General features: G+C 42.0%; 1 protein-coding gene across 1 annotated transcript in view; it reads left to right on the forward strand.

The window, feature by feature from the left end:
• The window catches only part of RAB31 (RAB31, member RAS oncogene family), a 112,416-nt gene that overhangs the window by 61,623 nt on the left and 22,862 nt on the right, over positions 1-27,931 (forward strand). Inside the window, exons 4-5 of the mRNA XM_030836606.3 lie at positions 2,703-2,774; positions 3,837-3,943. Coding sequence (XP_030692466.1) covers positions 2,703-2,774; positions 3,837-3,943 — 179 coding nt within the window. The remainder of the gene's footprint in view (positions 1-2,702; positions 2,775-3,836; positions 3,944-27,931) is intronic.

The raw sequence follows: 27,931 nt of genomic DNA on the forward strand, positions 1-27,931 counted from the left end.
TTTTCTCCCATTTATCACATAGGGCTGAGGATCTTTGTGTGACGATCACAAAAGTGGAACTTTGGGGTCAAACGATACGCGCATTTCAACTTTTTGTTATATGTTACCAACAGTAGCTTTGAAAGAAGATCTCTTTTTTTTAAAAAAATAAAAATTGTATATGTTTAAGGTGTGCAACACGATGATTTGATGTATGTATACGTAGTGAAATGATTACTGCAGTCAAGCTAATTAACATATTTTCTCTTCACATAGTTACCCTTTTTAAGTGGTGAGAACATGTGAAATCTATTCTCTTGGCAAATTTCCAGGTTCAGGTATTATCAACCACAGTCATCACGCTGTATATTCCATCTCTAGACTTACCCACATAGCTGCAGCCTCGTCCCCTTTGATCAGTGTGTTCCCAGCCACCCCTACCCAGCGCCCTCAGTTCCTGCTAACCCCCACTCTGTTCTTTGCTTCTATGTACTTGACTTTTTAAAAAAATTGATGTATAATTGTCATACCACATTATGTTAGTTTCAGGTTTACAACATACTGATTCGGTGTTTGTATGTATTGTGAAATGATCACCACAAACAGTCTAGTTCACATCCTAGGTAACATTCGTCACTGCACAGTTACAATTCTTTTTTCTTGTGATGAGAACTTTTAAGATCTTTTCTCTTAGGAACTTACAAATATACAATACAGTATTATCAACTATAGTCACTATGCTATTGATTCCCTCCCCTGCCTTATTTATTTTATACTTGGAAGTTGGTACCTTTTTTTTATATATAAACTTATTTATTTTATTTATTTATTTTTGGCTGTGTTGGGTCTTCGTTGCTGCGTGGGGCTTTCTCTAGTCGCGGAGAGCGGGGGCTACTCTTCGTTGCGGTGCGCGGGCTTCTCATTGCGGTGGCTTCTCTTGTTGCAGAGCACGGGCTCTAGGCACGCGGGCTTCAGTAGTTATGGCTCGTGGGCTCTAGAGCTCAGGCTCAGTAGTTGTGGCGCACGGGCCTAGTTGCTCCGCGGCATGTGGGATCTTCCCAGACCAGGGCTCAAACCCGTGTCCCCTGCATTGGCGGGGAAGTCCGGAAATTGGTACCTTTTGACCACCTTCACCTATTATGCCCACCCCTACCCACGGCCTCCGGCAACCTCCAGTCTGCTCTCTGTATCTGTGAATTCAGTTTTTGTTTTTAGATCCACATGTAAGTGAGATAATATGGTATTTATCTTTCTCAGACTGACTGACTTCACTTAGCATGATGCCCTCAAGTTCCCTCCGTGGTATTGCAAATGGCAAGATTTCATTCTTTTTTATGGCTGAATAATATTCCTGTGTGTGTGTGGTATGTGTGTGTATGTGAGTGTGTATGCGTGTGTGTGTGTGTATCATATCTTATTGATGATCCATTTATCAGTTGATGGACACTGGTAGTTTTTCCATGTCTTAGCTTTTGTAAATAATGCCGTTGTGTACATGAGGGCGAATATATCTTTTCAAGTTAGCGTTTTTGTTTTCTTCGGATAAATATCCAGAAAAGAAATTGCTGGACCATTTAGTAGTTCTATTTTTAATCTTTTGAGCAACCTCCGTACTGTTTTCCATAGTGGCTACACCAATTTACATTCCAGACAACAACGTATGAGGGTTCCCTTTTCTCCATATCCCTGCCAACACTCGGTATTTCTCGTCTTTTTAATAATACCTGTTCTAACAGGTGCGAGGTGATATCTCATGTGGTTTTGATTTGCAGTTCCCTGATGGTTAGTGGGGTTGAGCATCTTTCCATAAACAGGTCTTAAAATACCTTCCTGTGTAGTGTATGAGTGCCTCCTGCCCCAAACCCACACCAACCCTGGATATGATCAATCTTTTCAATACTTAATAAATTAATGAATACCCTATCATTGCTTTTATTTTCATTTCTTTTATTATCATTGAACATATTTTAAAATATTTATTGATAGTTTATTACTCTTCCTCTGTGATTTATCTATCTATATATATCCTTTGTTCATTTTTCTATTGAGCTGAGTTATCTTTTCCTTATTGTCTTTCAAAACACCTCCGTGATATGTGCTTCAGATATATTCAAATATATTTAAAGATATATTCTTCAAAATATACATAAAATCTGTATGTATCCCCAGGATAAGTATCTGTTCTGCTTGGGGATGAATGATTCTCATGACCAGCAACACTTGCTCTGTTCGCATTTGCAACGAAGCTCATCTCTCTCACCATTTGTTGTGAATTTGTGGGACGGCAGCCTTCCAGACCCGAGGGCGGGGGCCGAGATGCCCTTGCTGCAGTGCTCTTCCTTAGCAGCCAGGCCCGGGTGGTGTGATTTGTGCCAGTCTTGCCTTTTCCTTCCCTTGGCAAACATCTTATCGCTGTATCATCCTAATGAGATTGCCCTGGGTCCACCATATTAGATAAATGATGAGCGGTAAGGAAAAGAAAATTCATAGGATAGCAACATTGAAAATAACGTTTATTTTTGGCTTTTCCCAAGAATGAATCTCATGGTTTATAAACTACAAGGGAATGTGCCATTGAGGAGGAAAATTTATCATCGGATCTGAATTCTGGGGAAATTCTAGGGATCCTATGGGGATGATGTAGGGTGATCGTTTTATGTTTAATTTGGGGTTGCATAAAGTATGTTCACTTTGGCCTAAAACTATCCATTGTTCCTGAACAGTTTCATTCACTGGCTCCCATGTACTATCGTGGATCCGCAGCAGCTGTCATAGTGTATGATATTACCAAACAGGTAAGAAGGTCCCCTTTAGAATTTAGGTGCCATTTATGGTGATCCCCCTAGAACGACCAAGGCAGAGGCATCAGTGAGTCTCCCCAGCAGCCTGGGGTGAGATTCCGCAGTATGCTGGTTGGGGTGAGTGAACACCAAATTTTGAGTTTCTCTCATCTATATGTAGCTAAGCCTTTCAAATCTACCTGCTAACTTAAATAAACAATGATCATTCGCTTTTAAAATTGACTGTTTGTAAGGGCAAGGTTATGCCTGCTAATACTGGTCTCCAGAATGTCAGATTTTTAGGAAAAGGAAAATTACCTTTAAATTTTGCATGTTTGATGGTTATAGATACTTATTTCCTATTAATGTTTCAATCATACAACTTGAAACACCAAGGATGATGTTTATATATGTATAGTGTGTCTGCGTGCATGTGGGATGAATGTATTTTTAGTTATCATTTTGAGGACCCAAGATACCCATCAATGAATAACGGCAGTGGTCTGCTGGCATTTCCCCCACTCCTGGAACTCAGCGTTGAGGACCTGCTTAACTGAACTTAGTTAACTGCTTTAACTAATTCGATGCTGTGACCATCCGTGAGTTCCTGACCACTGCTTCCTAAATGGAGTGGCTGCCTTGGCTGTTTCCTGGAGGTCATTGTGAGGGAAGAGCAGTTAGGAAAATAGGACTCTAAAGCGTGCGTTTATGCGCGCGTGTGTGTATGTATGTATATATTTTTTCTTTTCTGATTAAGCATGAACATTGGTTCAGTCCTATAGCTTTGTCTCACTCAAGTTGAGGTAAGGCTAACATTAATGTTATTTATAAAAGAAAATTACTAATATGATTATCTTAACTTCAAATTTCCATTTTAGAAGGGGAACTTTTTACAGGCTCTGTAAGTATAACTTAGCTAATATTAAATTTTGTGCCAAGGTTGGGGGAGTATGTTAACCTTTGTGTGCCCCCTGAAGATATTTTTCTTCATTAAATTATATTGGGTTTGTATTTCTGCGTGGTTCAGATATTACACTGATGGGTCTTTCCCAAGATTGATTTACACTTTTGGTTTAGGATTCATTTCATACCTTGAAGAAATGGGTGAAAGAACTGAAAGAACATGGTCCAGAAAACATTGTGATGGCTATCGCTGGAAACAAGTGCGACCTCTCAGATATTAGGTAAGATGCATTTTAAAAATGTCTATGCAGTTCAAGTCCTCCATCCTGAATGTCTGTGCGTAAAAGGCTGTCACAACTGTGTGGTTAAGTCTGTTCTCAGTGTCATAATTTAATTTATGTCATTCACTTGTGGTGATCAAGGTGGTATTTATTCAACCAGAGTAGAATTGAGGGAAAAATAATAGGGAGATGCATATTTGAGGGAGCACCCACTCATGAATATTTAAATCAAATCTCCTGTACAGAGTACAGTTACACCCCCTGACTCTAGATGTCTTTGGGCTAAATGGTTTTAATATTTTTTAAAATTAATTAATTCATTTATTTACTTGGCCATGCCGCATGGCTTGCAAGATCTTAGTTCCCCAACCAGGGATCGAACCTGTGCCGCCTGCAGTAGAAGCTCGGAGTCCTAACCTCTGGACTGCCAGGGAATTCCCTTATTATTGTTTATTGTTACCTTTTCTGTTGTTTTTGTCATTATTTCTACTATTACCATTTTAGTAACATTTTCACATGGTGAGGAGGGTTAGAATTCTTCACATTTTCCACAGCGTCCCTGTTTGTTTTAGTTCTAGACTTTAACTTAAGGATGTAGCCAGGTCTATGTGATCTCACTGTTTTGTTCTAAGATCTGAAATTGATGCATCGTATGTGAACATTCTGGCTTCCCCCAGAGACACTGGGTGTTGAACTTCCTCTGCCAGGAGAGAGGTTTGTAGGGACCCAGTCTGCCTAGACTAAAGCTGTGATGATAGCTCTATCTAGCCTGATCAGCTAACTATTTTTACTAAATAAAACTGAAATAAAAAAGAAAACAGTGAATTTGTGTTGTCTCCATCCCCTGGTTAGTTTAATTCTCAGCAATTCGAGTAGTTGATTTTCGTAAAGACAACGACACATGCTTCAGGTTTTGCTAATCCAAACATGATTAAACCAAAGCGTAATGAACAACAGGAAAGATCTTGCAAAAGCCCTTAAGATGGGCTTTGCCAAATTGCTCTGTTTGGGATTTCAGAAGCTTTCTATCACATTGCACCAGGTTGGTTTATAATAACAGCCATAACCACCACTTACTTGTTTGTTTTTCTGGGGGCTGGACAGGTCTTTAAACTCCCCAGACTTAGTTCAGATCTCTGCCTTCTGCCCTGTAATCCTGAAACAGCCTGTTTGTCCAGAATTCCCAGACGAATGGTTTAACTTTTGTCGTGGGAAGGAGGGGGCTGGGTGGGTGGAGGCAGCCTCTGCTGAGAGAAAGCCTTTGCTCTCACCTGACACCATCGAATTGTGATAAAGGTGCGACTTCCAGTGAACTAAGCCTTGTGTGTCGTGGGAGAACGAATGGATGACAATTTAAGCAGAAAACGATTTAAACGTGAATGGAATTAGTTAGGACTCTTGACTATAGGGGATTGAAACTCAATTGAAATTAATTTCAGGAAAAAGGGGAATTTATTGGAAGGTACTAGGATCCACATGGTAAAAAAACAGGGGTGCCTTTAGCTCTGGTATTTGATATGTTCCAGCTTTAGTTTCTAGAAAGATCCTGGCCTGGCGCTCTCTTTGTTTCTACATTGCCATAAAAGGATTGCCGCACGTCATGAGAAAGCATTTGTGGCCAAGGGAGGGGATGTGGGTGGGACAGATGATTTCTCCCACCATAGTCACAAGAATGGGAGGGTGGGTGGTTTTGAAGAGGGGCAGTTCCTGGAAAAGTCCAGCCTGATGTCTGTGACATGTTGGTTTGGCCGCTGGCACCGAAGTCACACCGTTTCTCAGGGTGGAATTCACTGTTTTGCATTCTCCTCAGCAGACATTCTGCTTTGTCTGCTTATCTGTACTCCATCCCCAAAGGGAGATGATCCAGTGCTACTTCCAGCTTCCAGTGTGACATCATGGGGTCACTGTCCCATGAGCCCACGCCCCCTGGTTTGGCCTCAGTGGGTCCGAATGTAGTTTCTCCAGCTCCCGTAGTTGTGGTTTAAAGGGTGGAATGCGGATCTCTTGTTAGACACAAAACTCTCTTAGATTTTTCTCTTAAATTCTCCTTGTTATTGAATCAAGGACATAACTCCCTTTGCGATTCTCCTTCAAACCTCTGATTAACTCAACAAGAAAACCCAGTTTGATGCTAGTAAATTTAAAATTTTTAAGCATTTAATATATTTTATTGAGATAATTGACAAACCATAAGACCCATCTGTTTTAAGTGTGCAGTTCAATGAATTTTGTGTATGTATAGAGGTGTCTAGTCAGCCTCACATCTCATTTCAGAACATCTCCACTCTGCAAACAAGCATCACGCTCATTTACAGCCACTTCCAATTTCCACCTCCTTCCCACCTCTAGCAACCACTAATCTACCTTCCTGTCTTTGTTAATTTGCCTTTTGTGGACATTTTGTATAAATGAAATCATACAAATGTGGTCTTCTGTGCCTGGCTTCTTTCACTCAGCATACTTCCAAGGTCCTTCCATGTTGAAGTTTGTATCAGTTACTTCATTCATTTTCATGGCTGACTGTGATTCCATTGTGTGGATATACCACATTTTATTTTTTCATTCACCAGTTGAAATTCAAGTTGTTTCCACCTTTTGGCTATTGTGAAAAGTGCTGCTGTGAATAATCGTACAAATTTTTTTTTTTTTTGGTAGGCGGGCCTCTCACTGTTGTGGCCTCTCCCGTTGCGGAGCACAGGCTCCGGACGTGCAGGCTCAGCGGCCATGGCTCATGGGCCCAGCCACTCTGTGGCATGTGGGATCTTCCTGGACCGGGACACGAACCCGTGTCCCCTGCATCGGCAGGCGGACTCTCAACCACTGCGCCACCAGGGAAGCCCCATGTACCAATTTTATACTGACATATGTTTTCATTTCTCCTGTGTGTATACGTAGGAGTAAAATTTTGGGGTCATTTGGTAACTCGGTATTTAATAATTTGAGGAACTGCCAAACTTTAAAAAAGAGGGAAAAAAAAAAGAACTTCAACCCTAGCCTCACACCTTATATAAAAATTACTCTAAAATGAATCATAGACTTTAATGTAAAATGTAAAACTCTTAGAAACTTTTAGAAAATATCTAAGAGAAGATCTTGAGAAACTGGGGTTAGGCAAAGAGTTCTTAGACTTGATAGCAAAATCCCAGTGTATCTAAGGAAAAATTGATCAATTAGACCTCTTCAAAATTAAAAACATTTGCTCTGTGAAAGCCCATGTGAAGAGGATGAAAGACTGGGAGCAAATATTTGCAAACCAAACATCTGACAAAGGAGTAGCATGTAGGCTACATAAAGAACTCTGAAGACTTAATAAAGTCTAATAAGTTTAATAAAGTTTAATAAAGTCTCATTTTAAAATGGGCAAAAGAGATGAGCAGACATTTCACCCAAGAGAATATCAAGATGTTGAGCAAAACCCTGAAAAGATGTTGAATGTCATAATCAGACCGTCAGAATGGCTAAAATAAGAAAGAGGGATAACAACTAGTGCGGGTGAGGGTGGGGAAGAACTGGATCCTTCGTACATTGCTGATGTGCGTATGAAACTCTGGAAAACTCTTTGGCGATTTCTTTAAAAACTAAATATAAAATTACCATATGCCCCAGCAATCACACTCTTGGGCATTTATCCCAGAGAAATAAAAACTTACGTTCACAGAAAACCTGCACACTGGGTCTTAGTTGAGGCATGTGTGCTCCTTAGTTGCGGCCAGCGGGCTCCTTAGTTGCGGCATGTGAACTCTTAGTTGCGGCATGCATGTGGGATCTAGCTCCCTGACTAGGGATCAAACCCATGTCCCCTGCATTGGAAGGCAGATTCATAACCACTGCGCCACCAGGGAAGTCCCCACGGAAACCTTGTTTGTGATGGAATCAGCCCAGATGTCCTTCAGTGGGCACACCAGGGTGCGTCACACTGTGGAATACTACTCAGCAGTGAAAAGGAACAAACCGGGTACAAGCAACCTGGACAAACCTCCAGGGAAATATGCTAAGTGAATAAAGCCAGTACCGAGGGTTTCATGTTGTATGATTCCACTTATATAACTTTGGGGAATGAAACCATTTTAGAATTAGAGGGAGATTAGTGGTTATGGTCGGGGTGAGGTGGGCGGAGGGGCGGAGGAAGGACAGCATGGACATAAACGGGCAGCACGAGGTATCCTTGTGATGCTGGAAACGTCCACCTCTCTGTGGGGAGGACACGAACCTACACGAGTGATAATACACACACACAAGCACCAGTAAAACCAGGGGAATCTGAACAGCATGGAGTGTATTGGTGTCAGTGTCCTGGGTATGATGTTACAGTTTTGCAGAACGGTGCCATCTGGGGAAACAGGGCAAAGCGTACAAGGAGTCTCTCAGTATTATTTCTTGTAACGGCATGTGAATCCACAGCTACCCCAGTACAAATTTCAGTTAACAAAGTTGGATTTAGATAAAAATAATAAGTAAATATTAGGCAGTGGTGTGTGTGTGCGGACATGCATATGTGCACATACACATGCATATTATGTATATTATATATGATTAACTAAAGTTTTGTAAACACACTGAGCCAAAGGATGAATTTAACCACTCCCCCGCCACACCCACTGTACAGAAGAAAAACGGCAACTGTATTAAAAACTCCCATTTAGGAAAGCGGAGAAGGGGAAGCCTGGTGGATTGGTCCTTGCCCAGAGGATAAACTTTCTCCCGCTAGACAGAAATAGTCTGGTAAATGATAGGCCTGCGAGCCTAATGACACCTGCTGTTGACTCCTTTCCATGGCAGTGGAATTGCGTTCTTGGCCAACCAATCCAGCTGCTCCAGATTCCGCCTGCCGGTACGATTTTTCTGGGGAGTTAGCCAAGTCCCTCCACCCCAGACCTTATTTAGAGCGTGACCTTCTTTTACTCTAATCTAAAAGACTTTGCTCTTCTGTAATCGCCCCAAGACGATAGTTTCTTTTTCACTGGGGGTTGGAGAAGGATAGCGCGTGCGCGCGCGTGTGTGCGTGTGTGTGTGTGTAGCAGGAGCCGGGCTCACCTAACAGACTTTGGTTGTGTAAGCTTGTAAATCCTTGAGCAGAGCTAGGCCTGGCGTGGTTTGAAAGTGCCTGGACTTGAAATGGGATTAACTCCCTGAACTTGACTCAGCCACTGGAGGCTTGTGTGCAGAAGTGCTTCGCAGGGGAGATGCCGATCATGGGGTCAGTGGGTTTCACATCCACCAATGTTCCAGAAGAGGGTAGAAGGGTCTGACCACAGCCCAGCATGAAAGGCCCTCATGGGCATCTGATCAGAGGAACTCAGGACTTCCAGTTTGGATTTTTTTTTTTAAGGCTCCTGATCTTTCTGAGAGATTTTCCTGAATATCTTGAAGAATTCTAGACAGAATCTCCTCGGGCTCAGATTATTGTGGAGTTGGAGTGATGTGTGGTCTCTCTGAACCCAGGCGAGGAAGCAAACCGGAGTTGGTGATACTGTGCGTGAGAAGACTGTCCCCAGCTTGTGCACAGCAGGTGCTCCGGGGACATCCCTTCCCTGCTTTCCTGCCCCCTCCCTCCCCAGTGAGGACGGGCCTTGGGGAGAAGTGTGTGTGACTCCTGATGGGGCCTAGGGGATGGGGCACCTCCCTTCTCCTTACCATCTACTGATGGTGGAAGGGGGCGTTGCAAATTGGGAACATTTTAGGAACATACATAGTTGAAAGAAAATCAGAGAGCCTGCGCTGAACTGACTGTGCAGGGCCTGAGGTGGCCGGCTGGAGGAGCGCAGCCAGCTTGGAGCCCAGACAGTGACCATTTGCTGACATGTGCTGAGCAGGGCGGGTCCCAGGCTTCTGAACTAGTAACACGAGGCCTCGGGCTAATTCCAGGTGCCTCTGATGAGGGCACATTTGGCCTGGGGTCTAGAGGGAAAAGCAACCTTCTTCTCAGAAAGTCTGGAGAGCCTGCCAGAGACTGCACAGCCTTGTCCTGGGCCTGGTGGGAACTTTTGGGCAAACAAGTCTTGAAAAGAAAAAAAAGAAATAGATCACCTTGCTTTAGGAGTTTTAAAAGTTCCATGAACCTAAGAATTGCTTAGCACACTTGTTAAAATTCAGACTCCAGGATTCAGTTCCTTAGATTCTGATTCAATAGGGCAGGAGCAGGCTGGGGACAAATACATTTTGTAAAGCAGTTCTTTTACAAGTGGTCCAAGGGCCATACTCGCAAAAGCATTGCCTTAGGTGATAGGAGTTGATGCGAGGGAAGAGGGACGGGGCCCTGGAACCTGGCTGGGCTTCTGACTGCAGGCCACACCTGCCTGGGCCTCCCTGCTGCCCTTCGGAGCTCACGGAGGCTGGAAACAGTGGTCCAGCATCATTCAGGATATGGAAGAAGCACCACTGACCCACCATCTTGTCCCCTTCAGAAGCAGCTCCAGTCCTCTGCCCCCTTTTCTGCATCTCACAATGACAGTCATCAGGAGAAAAGGTGCGATTGTGGGTTGGTTTGCCTCCGTCTGATTAATATCAGATGCCGCTGGACCAGCATCTTGCACCCAGCCCCCTCCTGGATGCTGGGACTCCCCCAGATCCAGCCTGTACTTGGTTGCCTTGGCTTGGGCCAGGAGTTAGGATCACCTTGCTTGGGTGCTTTCATGTGATGCACTGCAGGTATTTCAGGAACCATCTGCTTTAATCAATGATGGGGGGGAAGGATCCTCCAGGTGTTGAGGTTAGAGGAAGAAGAGGATTCCCTATCCCACCCCTGACACTTCAGCCAGAATCCCCCCTTCACTTTTCCCCGTCAGCCTTTCAAGCAGCCTTGATCTGTAGCCATCATAATAAGTAATTTATTGGAGAAATTACGTCCAGCCCACCCCTACCTCATAGCAGGCTCCAGTTCTGTTTCCTTGGTTTTCTTTTCCCGATTTTGGACTCTTGACTCTGTACACAAACCCCCCTGTGACCTCTCCAGATTAGGAACTCTTCCTGCCTTTCTTGATCACGTAGACATTGGCCTTCCTCTAATGGGTTCCAGCTTAGGGGTCTCCTGACATCCTTAGGGCTGTGAACGAATCAGAAAGGGTGAAGGAGTGATGGTGTAGAAGTGCTGATAGGAGAGAGCCTTTGAGGCCTGATTTATTTTATCCTGCCTGTGTAGCAGATGGAAGTTACCCACCGAAAGTAGTGGTGGAGTCTGGGGCTTGGAGAGGTGGTGGGTGATGACCTGGGGATGCCCAAGGTTCCTCCCTTCCCCCACTAAATACAACCCAGGAGATGATCAGGGATGGAATCCTGAGGAATGGAATCAGGGTCTCTGAGATCTTACAGCAACACTTCTGGTGTCTCCAAGAGAATCACTACGAGAGATTGGTTGGGCTGCTGCCGATGAGTCAAGACTTTTCTCCTGGAGCAGAGGTCGTCTTCCAAGAACAGAGCAGCTGGGGCAGAAGTGAAACTAGGCTAGGGGACGAGGAAGGCGATTTATTCTACCAGTTTTCAGTTATTCGATTAGCAAATAACTTTTGGTAGTTCTGTGTGGAGCAAAGTACTATGGGAAGTACAAGAAAAGAGAAGAAAATGTTTTCTTAGAGCTATTTATTTCTATTTGGGGAGCCAAGAGGGATATACAGGGGGAGGAAAATATCTAATGAGTAATACAAGACTATGTTTAATAAGGTTCCAAAGTTAAGGTGCAGGAAAGACAAAGGGATTCAGGAAAGGGAAAGTCTGTCGTTGCAGACGGTGATTTGGAAAGGCTCATGGATAAAATGTGTCACAGGCTGGGCTGTTCAGGATGAGTCGGGTAGGAGGAAATTCCAGGAAGGGAAGATCATGGACAAAGGCATGGGCGTGGGAGGGCCTTTGACAGGTGTCATGGCAGGGTGGGGGGGGATATCAAGAGTATCTACCTGATCGTCTGCCCTCAGGAATGGGGAGAAGATGGGTGGGTGGTGAGTGGCTTAAAAGTATGCCGAGTGTCTGGGCTCAGTGGGCAGGGCCAGGATGGCAAACCCCTGAGGTCCTGCCTCCAACTTCTGTCTCTCATCCCCAGGCTCCATTGCCCATCAGTCATGGCTCTGTCTTCTCCTGAGCCTCTGTGGTCTCAGGCTTCTTCTTAACACAGAGCTGCATGTAGTCACCACCAGCTAAAGCAATGGAACCTATCTGCCAACACCACGGTAGGTGTGGGAGCCTCTCTGGATTCTTCAGCAAGTAAGGCTTCTTGCAATTTCCTGTGTCATCTAGAGCGGGAAACCAGGGTGAGAGCTGGATATTGCAGGCTCAGTGCCCCCTGTGCAGCTTCCTGAAACACATGCCAACCCAGTCAGAAATCATCAGGTACCAGTGGTTTCAAGTTTTCGGGAGAAAGTTGAGGTTTTCAGTAGATGAAAAATATATTTGGAAATAAATATTGTTTTACTAAGAATACATGAATTGCTTTCACTTCTTACGTGTGACTCCAAAACTCATTCCATTCTTGACAGTGGGCCAAAAATGGGTATAAGAGTTTGTTTAAAATTATACAAACCAAATAACAGAACTTGAGATGTTAGATGATAAAATTCCAATTTATTCCAAATACTAAAAAGCAAAAAAGCCAACGAACATCAAAAGCCACTACTGTGCAAGGTGTGGAAATATCATGGCAAGTATTAAAACACACCCAGGGACTTCCTTGGCAGTCCAGGGGTTAGGACTCAGAGCTTTCACTGCCGTGGCCCTGGGTTCAATTCCTGGTTGGGGAACTAAGATCCCACAAGCCACGTGACACAGCATAAACAAACAAACAAACAAGTAAATGAGTGAATGAATGAATAATACATCCAGCATTTTCCTTACATGAGATGAGGAAGCAGAGTAGTCTGCGCTGTTAAAATGTGAGTTTTGTGCCCTGAGATGCACCTTCCCGTGTTTCTACCTTCTTCTGATGCTGTGCAGCGGCTGAGCCTGCATCTACTGCTATTATCCAAGTGGGCGGGAAGGAACTGAAGACTGACCTCCCCAGAGAGGGATCTGGAATTGCTCTGTTTCAGTTATCAAGTATTCTTAATGAAGAATCTATAAAACACTTACGTATATCTTAAAGAATAATATGAATTTGAACAGCTCTGTACCTACTCAATCACATCCCCTTCTCCCCATCCAGAAGTAACTGCTGTTCTGACTTTTGTGATAACCATCACTTTTTTTCTTTGTACTTTGCCACCCATGTTTGCATATCTAAACAATAGATTTAGGTTTGCCTGTTTTTGAACTTTATGTAAATGGAATAACCCTGAGTGTATTATATGATGGTTTGTCTCTTACCTCAACATGCCTGGGAGATTTCATCACAACGAACGTTAGCTGTACCTTGTCCGTTTCCACAGCTGTACACTTTTTTTTTTTAAGGCAGTCTTAATACACTTTATTTACTTTTTAATTTTTATTTACAAATTTATTTATTTGTTTTTGGCTGCGTTGGGTTTTCATTGCTGCGCGCGGGCTTTCTCTAGTTGCAGTGAGCGGGGGCTACTCTTCGTTGCAGTGCGTGGGTTTCTCATTGTGGTAGCTTCTCTTGTTGCAGAGCACGGGCTCTTAGGCACGCGGGCTCAGTAATTGTGCCTCTCAGGCTGTAGAGCATAGGTTCAGTAGTTGTGGCACACAGGCTTTGTTGGTCCGCGGCATGTGGGATCTTCCCGGACCAGGGCTCAAACCTGTGTCCCCTGCACTGGCAGGTGGATTCCTAACCACTGCACCACCAGGGAAGTCCCGTGCACAGTTCTATTTGATAAGTGCAACACAACTTATCTATCCATCCTACAGGTGATGGGTATTTGCGTTATTTCTGCCTTGTTATTATGAACATTGCTTCTTGAACATTTCTTGCATATCTCATAGTGCCACGTGTTAGCATTCCTTTAGGTTCAGGTGTGTAAGAGTCTAATTGCTGAGTCACAGGGTGGGCGCAAGCTCAGTTTTACTAGGTGATGCCAATGTTTTCCAAAGAGGACACCAGTAGTGCAGGAGACTTCCTGTTACTCAACGCCCTTAGTGCTGTAAGATGCCAGGGCGTGGAGAGACATCTGATAAGAATTTCAGTTTTCGTTTCCCCAGTTACCAGGGAAGTTGGCATGTTTTTATTTATTGGCCATTCAAGTTTCGTCTTGTGTGGAGAGCCTGTTCAAGACTTTGCCACCTTTTCTCTTGGGATATTTACCTTCATCTTGTTTATTCATCTGTCTGTCTATCTATCTATCTAATTTGATGGTATGTGTTGAAATATCTTCTCAAATTTATGTCTTGTATTTTCACTCTTTATATATATTTTTTAAATTTTTATTTATTTATTTATTCATTTTTGGCTGCGTTGGGTCTTCGTTGCTGTGTGCAGGTTTTCTCTTTTGCGGCGAGCAGGGGCTACTCTTCGTTGTAGTGTGCAGGCTTATCATTGCTGTGGCCTCTCTTGTTGTGGAGCACGGGCTCTAGGCGCGCAGGCTTCAGTAGTTGTGGCACGTGGGCTCAGTAGTTGTGGCTCGTGGGCTCTAGAGCACAGGCTCAGTAGCCGTGGCGCACGAGCTTAGTTGCTCCGCGGTATGTGGGATCTTCCTGGACCAGGGCTGGAACCCGTGTCCCCTGCATTGGCAGGCAGATTCTTAACCACTGCGCCACCAGGAAAGTCCTCTCTTTATATTTTTACAGCATCAGAAGCCTGTAATTCCTACCTAAGAGAATTTATCAAGTTTTTCCTTTATGTTTTTTTGGGGGGAATGGTCGAGGGAGGGCAGATCATTTAAGAAATCTTTCTGCACCCCCGAGATCATGAAGATATTCCACTGTGTTGATTATCTTTTAAAAACTTTGCAGTTTTGTTGTCCTGTCTGTCCTTAAGTCACTTGGCACTGATTTTATGTGTGCTGCCTAGTTTCTCCTATGTGGATATCCAGTCGTCTCAGCACTCTTGGTTGTAAAGTCCATTCTCTCCCCGCTGAAGTTCCACCTCAGTCGTGTATCACGTGTCCTGGGTGCACAGGTCTGTTTCTAGGGCCCTCTGTTCTGTTTCACAAGCCGACTTACCTATCCTCATACCTATACTACACCGACTTAATCATCACAGCTTTCTCATGAGTCTTGATAAATGGTCTTGGACTTCTGATATGATCTGGAATCTCTGTAAACGATATTTGTTGGCCCCAGGGAAGGTTTCCTGAGAGTGTAGGGTGTGGGTGTGGATGTGTGAGTTGTGGTCTGGTGGAGATTAGGAGAGTGTTGGGGTGCAAATCTACATGTGTGTGTTGGGGAGTGTTTATTTTTATGGCCGATTTAAAAAATATTTAAATAAACTTTAGTTTCGGATAGTTTTATATTTACAGAAAAGTTGCAAAGATAGTATGGAGTTCCCACATACCCCATATCCAGTTTCCCCTGTTGTTAACATCTTACATTAATTACTGTGGTACATTTGTCACAGCTAAGAAACCTACATTATACTTTATTATACTTTGTATAATACTTTATTATTAACTGAAGCCCATACTTTACTCAGATTTCATTACTTTTCCCCTAATATCCCTTTTTCATTATAGGATCCCACCCAGAATATCATATTACATCTAGTTGCCATGTCTCTTTAGGATCCTTTGGGCTGGGACAATTTCTCAGACTTCCTTTGTTTTTGATGACCTTGACAGTTTTTAGTACTAGTCAGATATTTTGGAGACTGTCTCTCAATTGGGGTTTGCCTGATGTGTTTCTCATGATTAGACTGAGGGTTTGTATTTTGCGGAGGAAGGCCACAGGGGTGAAGTGCTCTTTTCATTACTTTATTATTAATTAAGCATATCAGGGGTTCATGTTATCAACATGATTTGTCATCCCTGATGATACTGACCTTGATCACCTGGCTGAGGTGGTGACTGTAAAGTTACCCTCCCCCGCTTTGCTTACCATGCTGTTTGGAAGGCAGCCCCTGTTCCCAGCCCCCACTCAAGGGGTAAGGATTGTCCTCCACTGCCTCGAGGGAGGAGTCCCTACATAAATTATTTGTAATTCTTCTGCTGATGAAATTTGTCTCACCCCCATTTTATTTATTCAGTCATTTACTTATATCAGTGTGGACTTATGGATATTTATTTCATACTTTAAGTTATAACGCAGTATTGTATCATTTAATTTGTTACCCAAATTGCTCCCACTTTGGCTGCTGGGAGCTCTTTCTTTCGGCACCTGTGTCCCTTTAACATGTACGCATCATTTTGGGTTTTGAGTACTTCCTTACTTTCTGACACAATAAGATGTTCCAGGCCCATCTTGGACGGTTTAGGCTACAACCCTAGACTCAGCCATTTCTCCAGGCAGCCCTCATTCCTTTTACTGGAGAAGGGTATTTAGAAACCAAGATCTGGGCTGGGTGTGCTCGTTGCTACTGGGGTGTCATTGAGTCTAGGCCCTCTGGGTGAACAGAGCTGGGAAGTATATGTATGTATGCTAACAGGAGTATACATACACAGATATCTATAATTATTTCTGTATGTATCCATTTGTATCTATATTAAGATAAACATAAGTTCATATTGATAACTCTGACTTTAATCCAGAACCATAGGGATCATTGTAACCTTCTTTACAGGGCGGGGGAGGGCTGTTTCAAAAAATTCTCAGCTGATGTATGATTAAACAGAGGGATAAGCTTTTGTTGCTGGAGATTTTCTTAGAAGATACAACAATCTTTCCCCTTTCACTTTACATATTGCCCAGACCTTTAAGAGTTCAAAATGTGACTTCTGTGAAGAAATACAGCTATGTCAGCGGTTACTTTCAAATGGCACAATATTTACTTTTCTTTATATACTGTTCACTTAGGCCGTAGATTGAAAACAAGTTTAACCATCATCACCACTATCATCCTTGTCAACCTGAATTGAATGCTTACTGTGTGCCAGATACTATTATAAGTAGTTTAACTGAATCTTCACAGCCCAGTGAGGGTTACAGTCATTCTCCCATCTTATCGATAAGGAAACAGAGGCATGGAGACTGAAGAGCTTGCCCAGGTCCTGTGGCTGAGAAGGTGTAGGGCCCAGCTTTAAACCCAGGTAGTCTGTCCCAGAGCCGATGTTTGTTCTATGTTCCTCTCCCAAGAAGTACGAACAGGATCCAAGAGGGAAAATAATTTCTGATCTACCGAGAGAAAATAAATGGCAGCTGATTTGATTCTGCTCAGAGAATTTGGAGCTAATGATTTTTTCCAATGGTTTCTCTGGCCTCTTGGGACTAGCCTACATTTCTGTCTGGAGAAGGGGTATTTGGAAGCAGAGGTAATGGCCAGGCCCCCATCGGGAACCTGTGTTTTCTGCTCAGTCCTCATTCGTTTCAAATTCTGACATTTTCCATGAGAAACAGTCCATCTAAGTCTGTGGCAGGAACCTGACACTGCTTGTTTGAACCTGACACCAGGAATTTGGCCCCAGGTTAATAACATTTGCAGACACATTAATAAGCAGGCTCGGCCCCCTGGGAACAGAAATCCTTCCCAGGGTACACATGCCAAGTGCTTTAACTGTAAGCGCTTACATCATCGTAAAGAGTTATTGTCCAATCAGATATTCATTGAGAAGGTAGTAATTCTTTTTTTTTTTTTTTTAGTTCATTTAAGTTTTAGTTCCACCTGGCAGATAAACCAATCTGAGGGTCTAAAAGAACTGGCATTTTGAACAGAGATTTTGCTGATTTAATTATTGCTAACATGGTTGCTTCCTCTGGGTGCTACACAAATATCTTGGATATTTAGAGAAAATACGAGCTGGTAGGAGCACAGTAAGCCCTGATTATTCATTTCAGTGGCTGCTTGAGGGAGATGGGGAGTCGGAGATTACTTCATGACACACAACAGCCTTTGCAAACAGCCTGCAGCCTTCCTCTGATGGGCTTTGGTGGAATGTATTGCTTTTGGCTAGAATGCCTTAAACACATGGGAGGGTTTTGACAAAAATAATGCCAGCAGACATTGAACAGCCTCTCCTGCTCACAGTGCCTTGCTGCGTCCTCATGGCCAGCTTAGTTGGTTGCTTCAGTTTGACCTTGGCTGGAAGGGGGCTGTGGTTGGAGGAGAGAGTAAAATTACAGGGCAAACATTTTTCAGTGAAATGGTAACTGTCATATCCCAGGAGTCTGGCAGAATATAAAATGCTTGGTTATTGCTGGTATGGTATTTTAGAAATATAATATACACGCTAGAACACACCAGAAACACCAGAAGTTTTCTGTTGGGAAGAGCTCATGAGGCCACTATTCTTTTATCACTTATAAGATGGTGCCTGGTGAATGTATACTTTATTATGTCCTACATATAGTCATCTTAATACAGATTTCCAAACTCTGGACTTGATAGTGTCAGATTATGAATTGGATAGACTGCAGAAATAGCAAACTCAATATTTTACAGTCTACCTTCTAAAAGAGTTGTTTTCAAGCTATAGAAAGCATAAGAAAGGGTCGTGAAGTTGCTAAAATGCCTATTTCTGGGATGTGCCCACTAAACATTCTGCTTCAGTAGGTCTGGGGCACAGGGGTATTCATTTCTAACAAGCCCTGAATAATCATGGGCTAGGAGGTCTGTAGAACACGCCTGAGACTGATGCCCTACAAGATGCATGGGGCGTCCTCTGAAGACATCTAGAGAAGCTTAGTGATGGTTGTTAATGTGACAGAGAGAAGTGCTGGAAGCTTGGATGTATGTCATTTTGTCTCTTTGTTTTTAGCATCAAAGTGTCTTGTTTTTTGACATATGTGTTTAATTTTCTGGGAAAATGAGGACTTTTGTGCACCTGCTCCAAGATACCTGAAAAGTTCTTAGGAGACATGGCTACTATGCATTTACCCATGAACTCTGGAATCACATGGTTACCCTGCGAGCAGTGTTTGAGCCCTCCTCTGTCTCCACATGCTAGCATGGCAGATAATAAACGTTTTCATCTTGGCCAGTCTGATGCATGAATGATGCAATCCTCATTTTCATGTGAATTTCTTTAATTGCAAGCAGGATTAGGAAAACCAAGATTATCTACTGAGAACTGTTCTTTACCTATATACAAGAACTATTCTTGGGCTTCCCTGGTGGCGCAGTGGTTAAGAATCCACCTGTCAATGCAGGGGACATGGGTTAGAGCCCTGGTCCGGGAAGATCCCACATGCCGTGGAGCAAATAAGCCCGTGCGCCACAAATACTGAGCCTGCGCTCTAGAGCCCGCGAGCCACAAATACTGAGCCCGAGTGCCACAACTACTGAAGCCCGCACCTAGAGCCCGTGCTCCACAGCAAGAGAAGCCACTCAATGAGAAGCCCACGCACCGCAATGAAGAGTAGCCCCCGCTTACCGCAACTAGAGAAAGCCCGCGTGCAGCAACAAAGACCCAACGCAGCCAAAAATTAAAAATAAATTTTAAAAAAAGAACTATTCTTTACCTATATCAATTAGAAAATCAAGTAGAAGTTAAAACCCTCTTTATAAGTAACAATGTAAATGAGTAATAGACTGTTTTGGTGTGTGTGTCGTTTTTAAAATTTGAAATATTGTAATTCCTAGGAATGAATTTAGCAAGAATTGAGCAAGACCTATATAGATGAATGTTACAGTTCTAGGATAGGACAAAAAAGGTACTTTTTCCTTGGATAGGAAAACTGAGTAGTATTGTAGAAATGTCAGTTTGCTCTAAATTAATGAAGACTTTTGTGCATCTGCATCATGAATTCACTGAGCTTCCAGGCAAATTACCTCAGATAATTTAAAGTTACATTTTTAAAAGGTTTTTACAAAATGATCGTAAAATTCACCTAGAAAAACAAACAGGCAAAAATAGTATTGGAAGGACTAATCTCAGCACATATTGAAATATATTTTAGTGATTTAGTGATAAAACAATACAGCATTGTCAGGGAACTAGACAGAAAATCAATGAACAGACTACAGAATCAAGACATAGGGTGAAATGCATCGGGATATTTAGTATATGATAAATATGATATTTAAATAAGTCCAAAAAAGGGAATAGTTCAATACATGGTTTTGGGATAATTAGGGAAAAAAATGAGAGAAAATAAATTCAGAGTGGATCAAGGATTTAACTGTAAAGTAACAAAACCATAGAAGTTAGAGAAAGCAGTGGAATCTTTAAAATAATCTTGGAATTGGAATGAACTGTTTTAATCATGATACAAAACTCAGAAGTCATAGAAGAAAGTGATCAATAAGTCTGACTACATGAAAACTCCTGTGTGGAAAAAATGCCATACACAATGTCTAAATACAAATGCTAAGCTGAAAAAAAATGTGGAAAATATATTACAAAAGGCTAGGTTCCTTAGTATGCAAAGAGCGCTTACAAATAAATTTTTAAAAATCCAAACAATCAAAACCAGAGTGTGCAGAGAACATGGGTAAGGATATTACAGAACAAGAAATATCTGTGGCTTATGAAAAGTTGTGCACAAACTTTGAATAAAAGTTACTCAGAATTAATGTCAGATTTTTCTCATGGAGTTAGGACTTTAAACTATGGTGTAATTTTACTCTTGGGGTGATTTATGGTGGTTAGTGTATTTAATGATGTACGCTGTGTCCCCCGTTCTTCTGTGGAATAGTGATGACTGGCCTGGGAGCCTTCCTGGGCTGTAAAAGGAGGGGCCTGAGTCAAATAAATGTACTCAGGCTCTGAGGCAGTTTGAGCCTCCTGCTTACTTGTTTCCTCCACTTGCTTCATTTCCTCTGTGTTTTTGGCGTTCTCTGAGAAGGTGGTGCCATCTTTGTAAAGATGTATTAAGTAAACACCTACTATGTGCCGGGTATAGTTTTCAGCACTTTATGATATCAACTTACGTTACATTTATATTTTTTATATAAATTTATTTATTTTTGGCTGCGTTGGGTCTTCATTGCTGCACATAGGCTTTCCCTAGTTGCGGGGAGCGGGGTCTACTCTTCATCGTGGTGTGCGGGCTTCTCATTGCAGTGGCTTCTCTTGTTGCAGAGTATGGGCTCTAGGTGCGCGGGCTCAGTAGTTGTGGTGCGCAGGGTTAGTAGTTGTGGCTCGTGGGCTCTAGAGCGCAGGCTCAGTAGTTGTGGCACAGGGGCTTAGTTGCTCCGCGGTTTGTGGGATCTTCCTGGACCAGGGATCCAGCCCATGTCCCCTGTACTGGCAGGCGGATTCTTAACCACTTTGCCACCAGGGAAGTCCCTACGTTACATTCAAAATGGTAAAGCGGAGGCCCTGAACCAAGGTGGCGGAGTAGAAGGACGTGCTCTCACTCCCTCTTGCGAGAACACCACAGTCACAACTAACTGCTGAACAGTCATCGACAGGAAGACACTGGAATTCACCAAAAAAGATAACCCACATCCAAAGACAAAGGAGAAGCCACAATGAGAAGGTAGGAGGGGTGCAATCACAATAAAATCAAATCCCATAACTGCTGGGTGGGTGACTCACAAACTGGAGAGCACTTATACCACAGAAGTCCACCCACTGGAGTGAAGGTTCTGAGCCCCACGTCAGGCTTCTGAAGCTGGAGGTCCGGCAACGGGAGGAGGAATTCCTAGAGAATCAGACTTTGAAGGCTAGCGGGATTTGACTGCAGGACTCTGACAGGACTGGGGGAAACAGAGACTGCGCTCTTGGAGGGCACACACAAAGTAGTGTGCGCATCAGGACCCAGGGGAGACGGAACCAGACCTACCTGCTAGTGTTGGAGGATCTCCTGCAGAGGCGGGGGGGTGGCTGTGGCTCACCGTGAGGACAAGGACACTGGCAGCAGAAGTTCTAGGAAGTACTTCTTGGCATGAGCCCTCCCAGAGTCCGCCATTAGCCCCACCAAAGAGCCCAGGTAGGCTCCAGTGTTGGGTTGCCTCAGGCCAAAGAACCAACAGGGAGGGTACCCAGCCCCACCCATCAGCAGTCAAACAGATTAAAGTTTTACTGAGCTCTGCCCACCAGAGCAACAGTCAGCTCTACCCACCACCAGTCCCTCCCATCAGGAAACTTGCACAAGCCTCTTAGATAGCCTCATCCGCCATAGGGCATACAGCAGAAGCAAGAAGAACTACAATCCTGCAGCCTGCGGAACAAAAACCACATTCACAGAAAGATAGACAAGATGAAAAGGCAGAGGGCTATGTACCAGATGAAGGAACAAGATACAACCCCAGGAAAACAACTAAATGAAGTGGAGATAGGCAACCTTCCAGAAAAAGAATTCACAATAATGATAGTGAAGATGATCCAGGACCTTGGAAAAAGAATGGAGGCAAAGATCGAGACGATGCAAGAAATGTTTAACAAAGACCTAGAAGAATTAAGGAACAAGCAAACAGAGATGAACAATACAATAACTGAAATGAAAACTACACTGTTAGGAATCAATAGCAGAATAACTGAGGCAGAAGAACGGATAAGTGACTTGGAAGACAGAATGGTGGAATTCACTGCTGTGGAACAGAATAAAGAAAAAAGAATGAAAAGCAATGAAGACAGCCTAAGAGACCTCTGGGACAACATTAAACGTTATAGGGGTCCCAGAAGGAGAAGAGAGAGAGAAAGGACCCGAGGAAATATTTGAAGAGATTATAGTCGAAAACTTCCCTAACATGGGAAAGGAAATAGCCACCCAAGTCCAGGAAGCACAGAGTCCCATACAGGATAAACCCAAGGAGAAACACACCAAGACACATAGTAATCAAATTGGCAAAAATTAAAGACAAAGAAAAATTATTGAAAGCAGCAAGGGAAAAATGACAAATAACATACAAGGGAACTCCCATAAGGTTAACAGCTGATTTCTCAGCAGAAACTCTGCAAGCCAGAAGGGAGTGGCATGATGTACTTAAAGTGATGAAAGAGAAGAACCTACAACGAAGATTACTCTACCCAGCAAGGATCTCATTCAGATTCGATGGAGAAATCAAAAGCTTTACAGACAAGCAAAAGCTAAGAGAATTCAGCACCACCAAACCAGCTCTACAACAAATGCTAAAGGAACTTCTCTAAGTGGGAAACACAAGAGAAGAAAAGGACCTACAAAAACAAACCCAAATTTCTCCAAAGAAGATATACAGACTGCCAACAAACACATGAAAGAATGCTCAACATCATTAATCATTAGAGAAATGCAAATCAAAACTACAATGAGATATCATCTCACACCAGTCAGAATGGCCATCATCAAAAAATCTAGAAACAATAAATGCTGCAGAGGGTGTGGAGAAAAGGGAACACTCTTGCACTGCTGGTGGGAATGTGAATTGGTTCAGCCACTATGGAGAACAGTATGGAGGTTCCTTAAAAAACTACAAATAGAACTACCATATGACCCAGCAATCCCACTACTGGGCATATACCCTGAGAAAACCGAAATTCAAAAAGAGTATTGTACCAAAATGTTCATTGCAGCTCTATTTACAATAGCCCGGAGATGGAAACAACCTAAGTGCCCATCATCGGATGAATGGATAAAGAAGAAGTGGCACATATATACAATGGAATATTACTCAGCCATAAAAAGAAACGAAATTGAGCTATTTGTAATGAGGTGGATAGACCTAGAGTCTGTCATACAGAGTGAAGTAAGTCAGAAAGAAAAAGACAAATACCGTATGCTAACACATATATATGGAATTTAAGAAAAAAAAAATGTCATGAAGAACCTAGGGGTAAGGCAGGAATAAAGATGCAGACCTCCTAGAGAACGGACTTGAGGTTATGGGGAGGGGGAAGGGTGAGCTGTGACAGGGCGAGAGAGAGTCATGGACATATACACACTAACAAACGTAGTAAGGTAGCTAGTGGGAAGCAGCCGCATGGCACAGGGATATTGGCTCAGTGCTTTGTGACAGCCTGGAGGGGTGGGATAGGGAGGGTGGGAGGGAGGGAGACGCAAGAGGGAAGAGATATGGGAACATATGTATATGTATAACTGATTCACTTTGTTATAAAGCAGAAACTAACACACCATTGTAAAGCAATTGTACCCCAATAAAGATGTTAAAAAAAAAAAACCCAAAACAATTAATAAAATGGTCATAGGAACATACATATTGATAATTACCTTAAACGTGAATGGATTAAATGCTCCAACCAAAAGACATACCTTTGCTGAATGGATACAAAAACAAGACCCGTATATATGCTGTCTACAAGAGACCCATTTCAGACCTAGGGAGACATACAGAATGAAAGTGAGGGATGGAAAAAGATATTCCACGCTAATGGAAATCAAAAGAAAGCTGGAGTAGCAATACTCATATCAGATAAAATAGACTTTAAAATAAAGAATATTACAAGAGACAAGGAAGGACACTACATAATGATCAAGGGGTCAATCCAAGAAGAAGATATAACAATTATAAATATATATGTACCCAACGTAGGAGCACCTCAATACATAAGGCAACTGCTAACAGCTATAAAAGAGGAAATTGACAGTAACACAATAATAGTGGGGGACTTTAATACCTCACTTACACCAATGGACAGATCATCCAAAGTGAAAATAAATAAGGAAACAGAAGCTTTAAATGACACAATAGACCAGATAGATTTAACTGATATTTATAGGACATTCCATCCAAAAACAGCAGATTACACTTTCTTCTCAAGTGCTCATGGAACATTCTCCAGGATAGATCACATCTTGGTCACAAATCAAGCCTCAGTAAATTTAAGAAAATTGAAATCATATCAAGCCTCTTTTCTGACCACAACGCTATGAGATTAGAAATGAATTACAGGGAAAACGTAAAAATCACAAACACATGGAAGCTAAACAATACGTTACTAAGTAATCAAGAGATCACTGGAGAAATCAAAGAGGAAATCAAAAAATACCTAGAGACAAATGACAATGAAAACACGACGATCCAAAACCTATAGGATGCAGCAAAAGCAGTTCTAAGAGGGAAGTTTATAGCAATACAAGCCTACCTCAAGAAATAAGAAAAATCTCAAATAAACAATCTAACCTTACACCTAAAGGAACTAGAGGAAGAAGAACAAACAAAACCCAAAGTTAGCAGAAGGAAAGAAATCATAAAGATCAGATCAGAAATAATTGAAATACAAATGAAGAAAGCAATAGCAAAGATCAATAAAACTAAAAGCTGGTTCTTTGAGAAGATAAACAAAATTGATAAACCATTAGCCAGACTCATCAAGAAAAAGAGGAAGAGGACTCAAATCAATAAAATTACAAATGAAAAAGAAGTTACAACAGACACCGCAGAGACTACTAAGAGACTACCATCCTAAGAGACTACTACAAGCAACTCTATGCCAATAAAATGGCCAACCTGGAAGAAATGGACAAATTCTTAGAAAAGTATAACCTTCCAAGACTGAACCAGGAAGAAATAGAAAATATGAACAGACCAATCACAAGCAATTAAATTGAAGCTGTGATTAAAAATCTTCTGACAAACAAAAGTTCAGGACCAGATGGCTTCACAGGTGTATTCTATCAAACATTTAGAGAAGAGCTAACACCCATCCTTCTCAAACTCTTCCAAAAAATTGCGGAGGAAGGAACACTCCCAAGCTCATTCTATGAGGCCACCATCACCCTGATACCAAAACCAGACAAAGATACTACAAAAAAAGAAAATTACAGACCAATATCACTGATGAATATAGATACAAAAATCCTCAACAAAATACTAGCAAACAGAATCCAACAACACATTAAAAGGATCATATACCATGATCAAGTGGGATTTATCCCAGGGATGCAAGGATTCTTCAATATATGCAAATCAATCAATGTGATACACCATATTAACAAATTGAAGAATAAAAACCATATGATCATCTCAATAGATGCAGAAAAAGCTTTTGACAAAATTCAACACCCATTTATGATAAAAACTCTCCAGAAAGTGGGCATAGAGGGAACCTACCTCAACATAATAAAGGACGTATACAACAAACCCACAGCAAACATCATTCTCAATAGTGAAAAACTGAAAGCATTTCCTGTAAGATCAGGAACAAGACAAGGATGTCCACTCTCACCACCATTATTCAACATAGTTTTGGAATTCCTAGCCACGGCAATCAGAGAAGAAAAAGAAATAAAAGGAATCCAAGTTGGAAAAGAAGTAAAACTGTCACTGTTTGCAGATGACATGATACTATACATAGAGAATCCTAAAGATGCCACCAGAAAACTACTAGAGCTAATCAATGAATTTAGTAAAGTTGCAGGATACAAAATTAATGCACAGAAATCTCCTGCATTCCTATACACTAAAAACGAAAGACCAGAAAGAGAAATTAAGGAAACAATCCCATTCACCATTGCAACAAGAAGAATAAAATACCTAGGAATAAACCTACCTAGGGAGACAAAAGACCTGTATGCAGAAAACTATAAGACACTGATGAAAGAAATTAAAGATGATACCAACAGATGGAGAGATAAACTGTGTCTTGGATTGGAAGAATCAATATTGTGAAAATGACTGTACTACCCAAAGCATCTACAGATTCAGTGCAATCCCTATCAAATTACCAATGGCATTTTTTATAGAACTAGAACAAAAAATCTTAAAATTTTTATGGAGACACAAAAGACCCCGAATAGCCAAAGCAGTCTTGAGGGAAGAAAGCGGAGCTGGAGGAATCAGACTCTCTGACTTCAGACTATACTACAACTTACAGTAATCAAGACAATATGGTACTGGCACAAAAACAGAAATATAGATCAATGGAACAAGATAGAAAGCCCAGAGATAAACCCACGCATATGGTCGACTAATCTATGACAAAGGAGGCAAGGATATGCAGTGGAGAAAAGACAGCCTCTTCAATAAGTGGTGCTGGGAAAACTGGACAGCTGCATGTAAAAGAATGAAATTAGAACACTCCCTAACACCATACACAAAAATAAACTCAAAATGGATTAGAGACCTAAATGTAAGACCGGCCACTATAAAACTCTTAGAGGAAAACATAGGAAGAACACTCTTTGACATAAACCACAGCAAGATCTTTTTTGATCCATCTCCTAGAGAAATGGAAATAAAAACAAAAATAAACAAATGAGACCTAATGAAACTTCAAAGCTTTTGCACAGCAAAGGAAACCATAAACAAGACGAAAAGACAACCCTCAGAATGGGAGAAAATATTTACAAACGAATCACTGGACAAAGGATTAATTTCCAAAATATGTAAACAGCTCATGCAGCTCAATATTAAAAAAACAAACAACCCAATCCAAAAATGGGCAGAAGACCTAAATAGACATTTCTCCAAGGAAGACATACAGATGGCCAAGAAGCACATGAAAAGCTGCTCAATATCACTAATCATTAGAGAAATGCAAATCAAAACTACAATGAGGTATCACCTCACACCAGTTAGAATGGGCATCATCAGAAAATCTACAAACAACAAATGCTGGAGAGGGTGTGGAGAAAAGGGAACCCTCTTGCACTGTTGGTGGGAATGTAAATTGATACAGCCACTTTGGAGAACAGTATGGAGGTTCCTTAAAAAACTAAAAATAGAATTACCATATGATCTAGCAATCCCACTACTGGGCATATACCCAGAGAAAACCATAATTCAAAAAGACACATGCACCGCAATGTTCATTGCAGCACTATTTACAATAGCCAGGTCATGGAAGCAACCTAAATGCCCATTGACAGGCAAATGGATAAAGAAGATGTGGTACATATATACAATGGAATATTACTCAGCCATAAAAAGGAGCGACATTGGGTCATTTGTTGAGACGTGGATGGATCTAGGGACTGTCATACAGAGTGAAGTAAGTCCAAAGAGAAAAACAAATATCGTATATTAACGCATATATGTGGAACCTAGAAAAATGGTACGATGAACCGGTATGCAGGTCAGAAATAGACACACAGATGTAGAGAACAAACGTATAGACACCAAGGGGGGAAAGCCGCGGGGGGTGGGTGGTGGTGTGATGAATTGGGTGATTGGGATTGACATGTATACACTGATGTGTATAA

This window comes from Globicephala melas, chromosome 13, assembly GCF_963455315.2.
Source record: "Globicephala melas chromosome 13, mGloMel1.2, whole genome shotgun sequence".
Lineage (NCBI taxonomy): Eukaryota > Metazoa > Chordata > Mammalia > Artiodactyla > Delphinidae > Globicephala > Globicephala melas.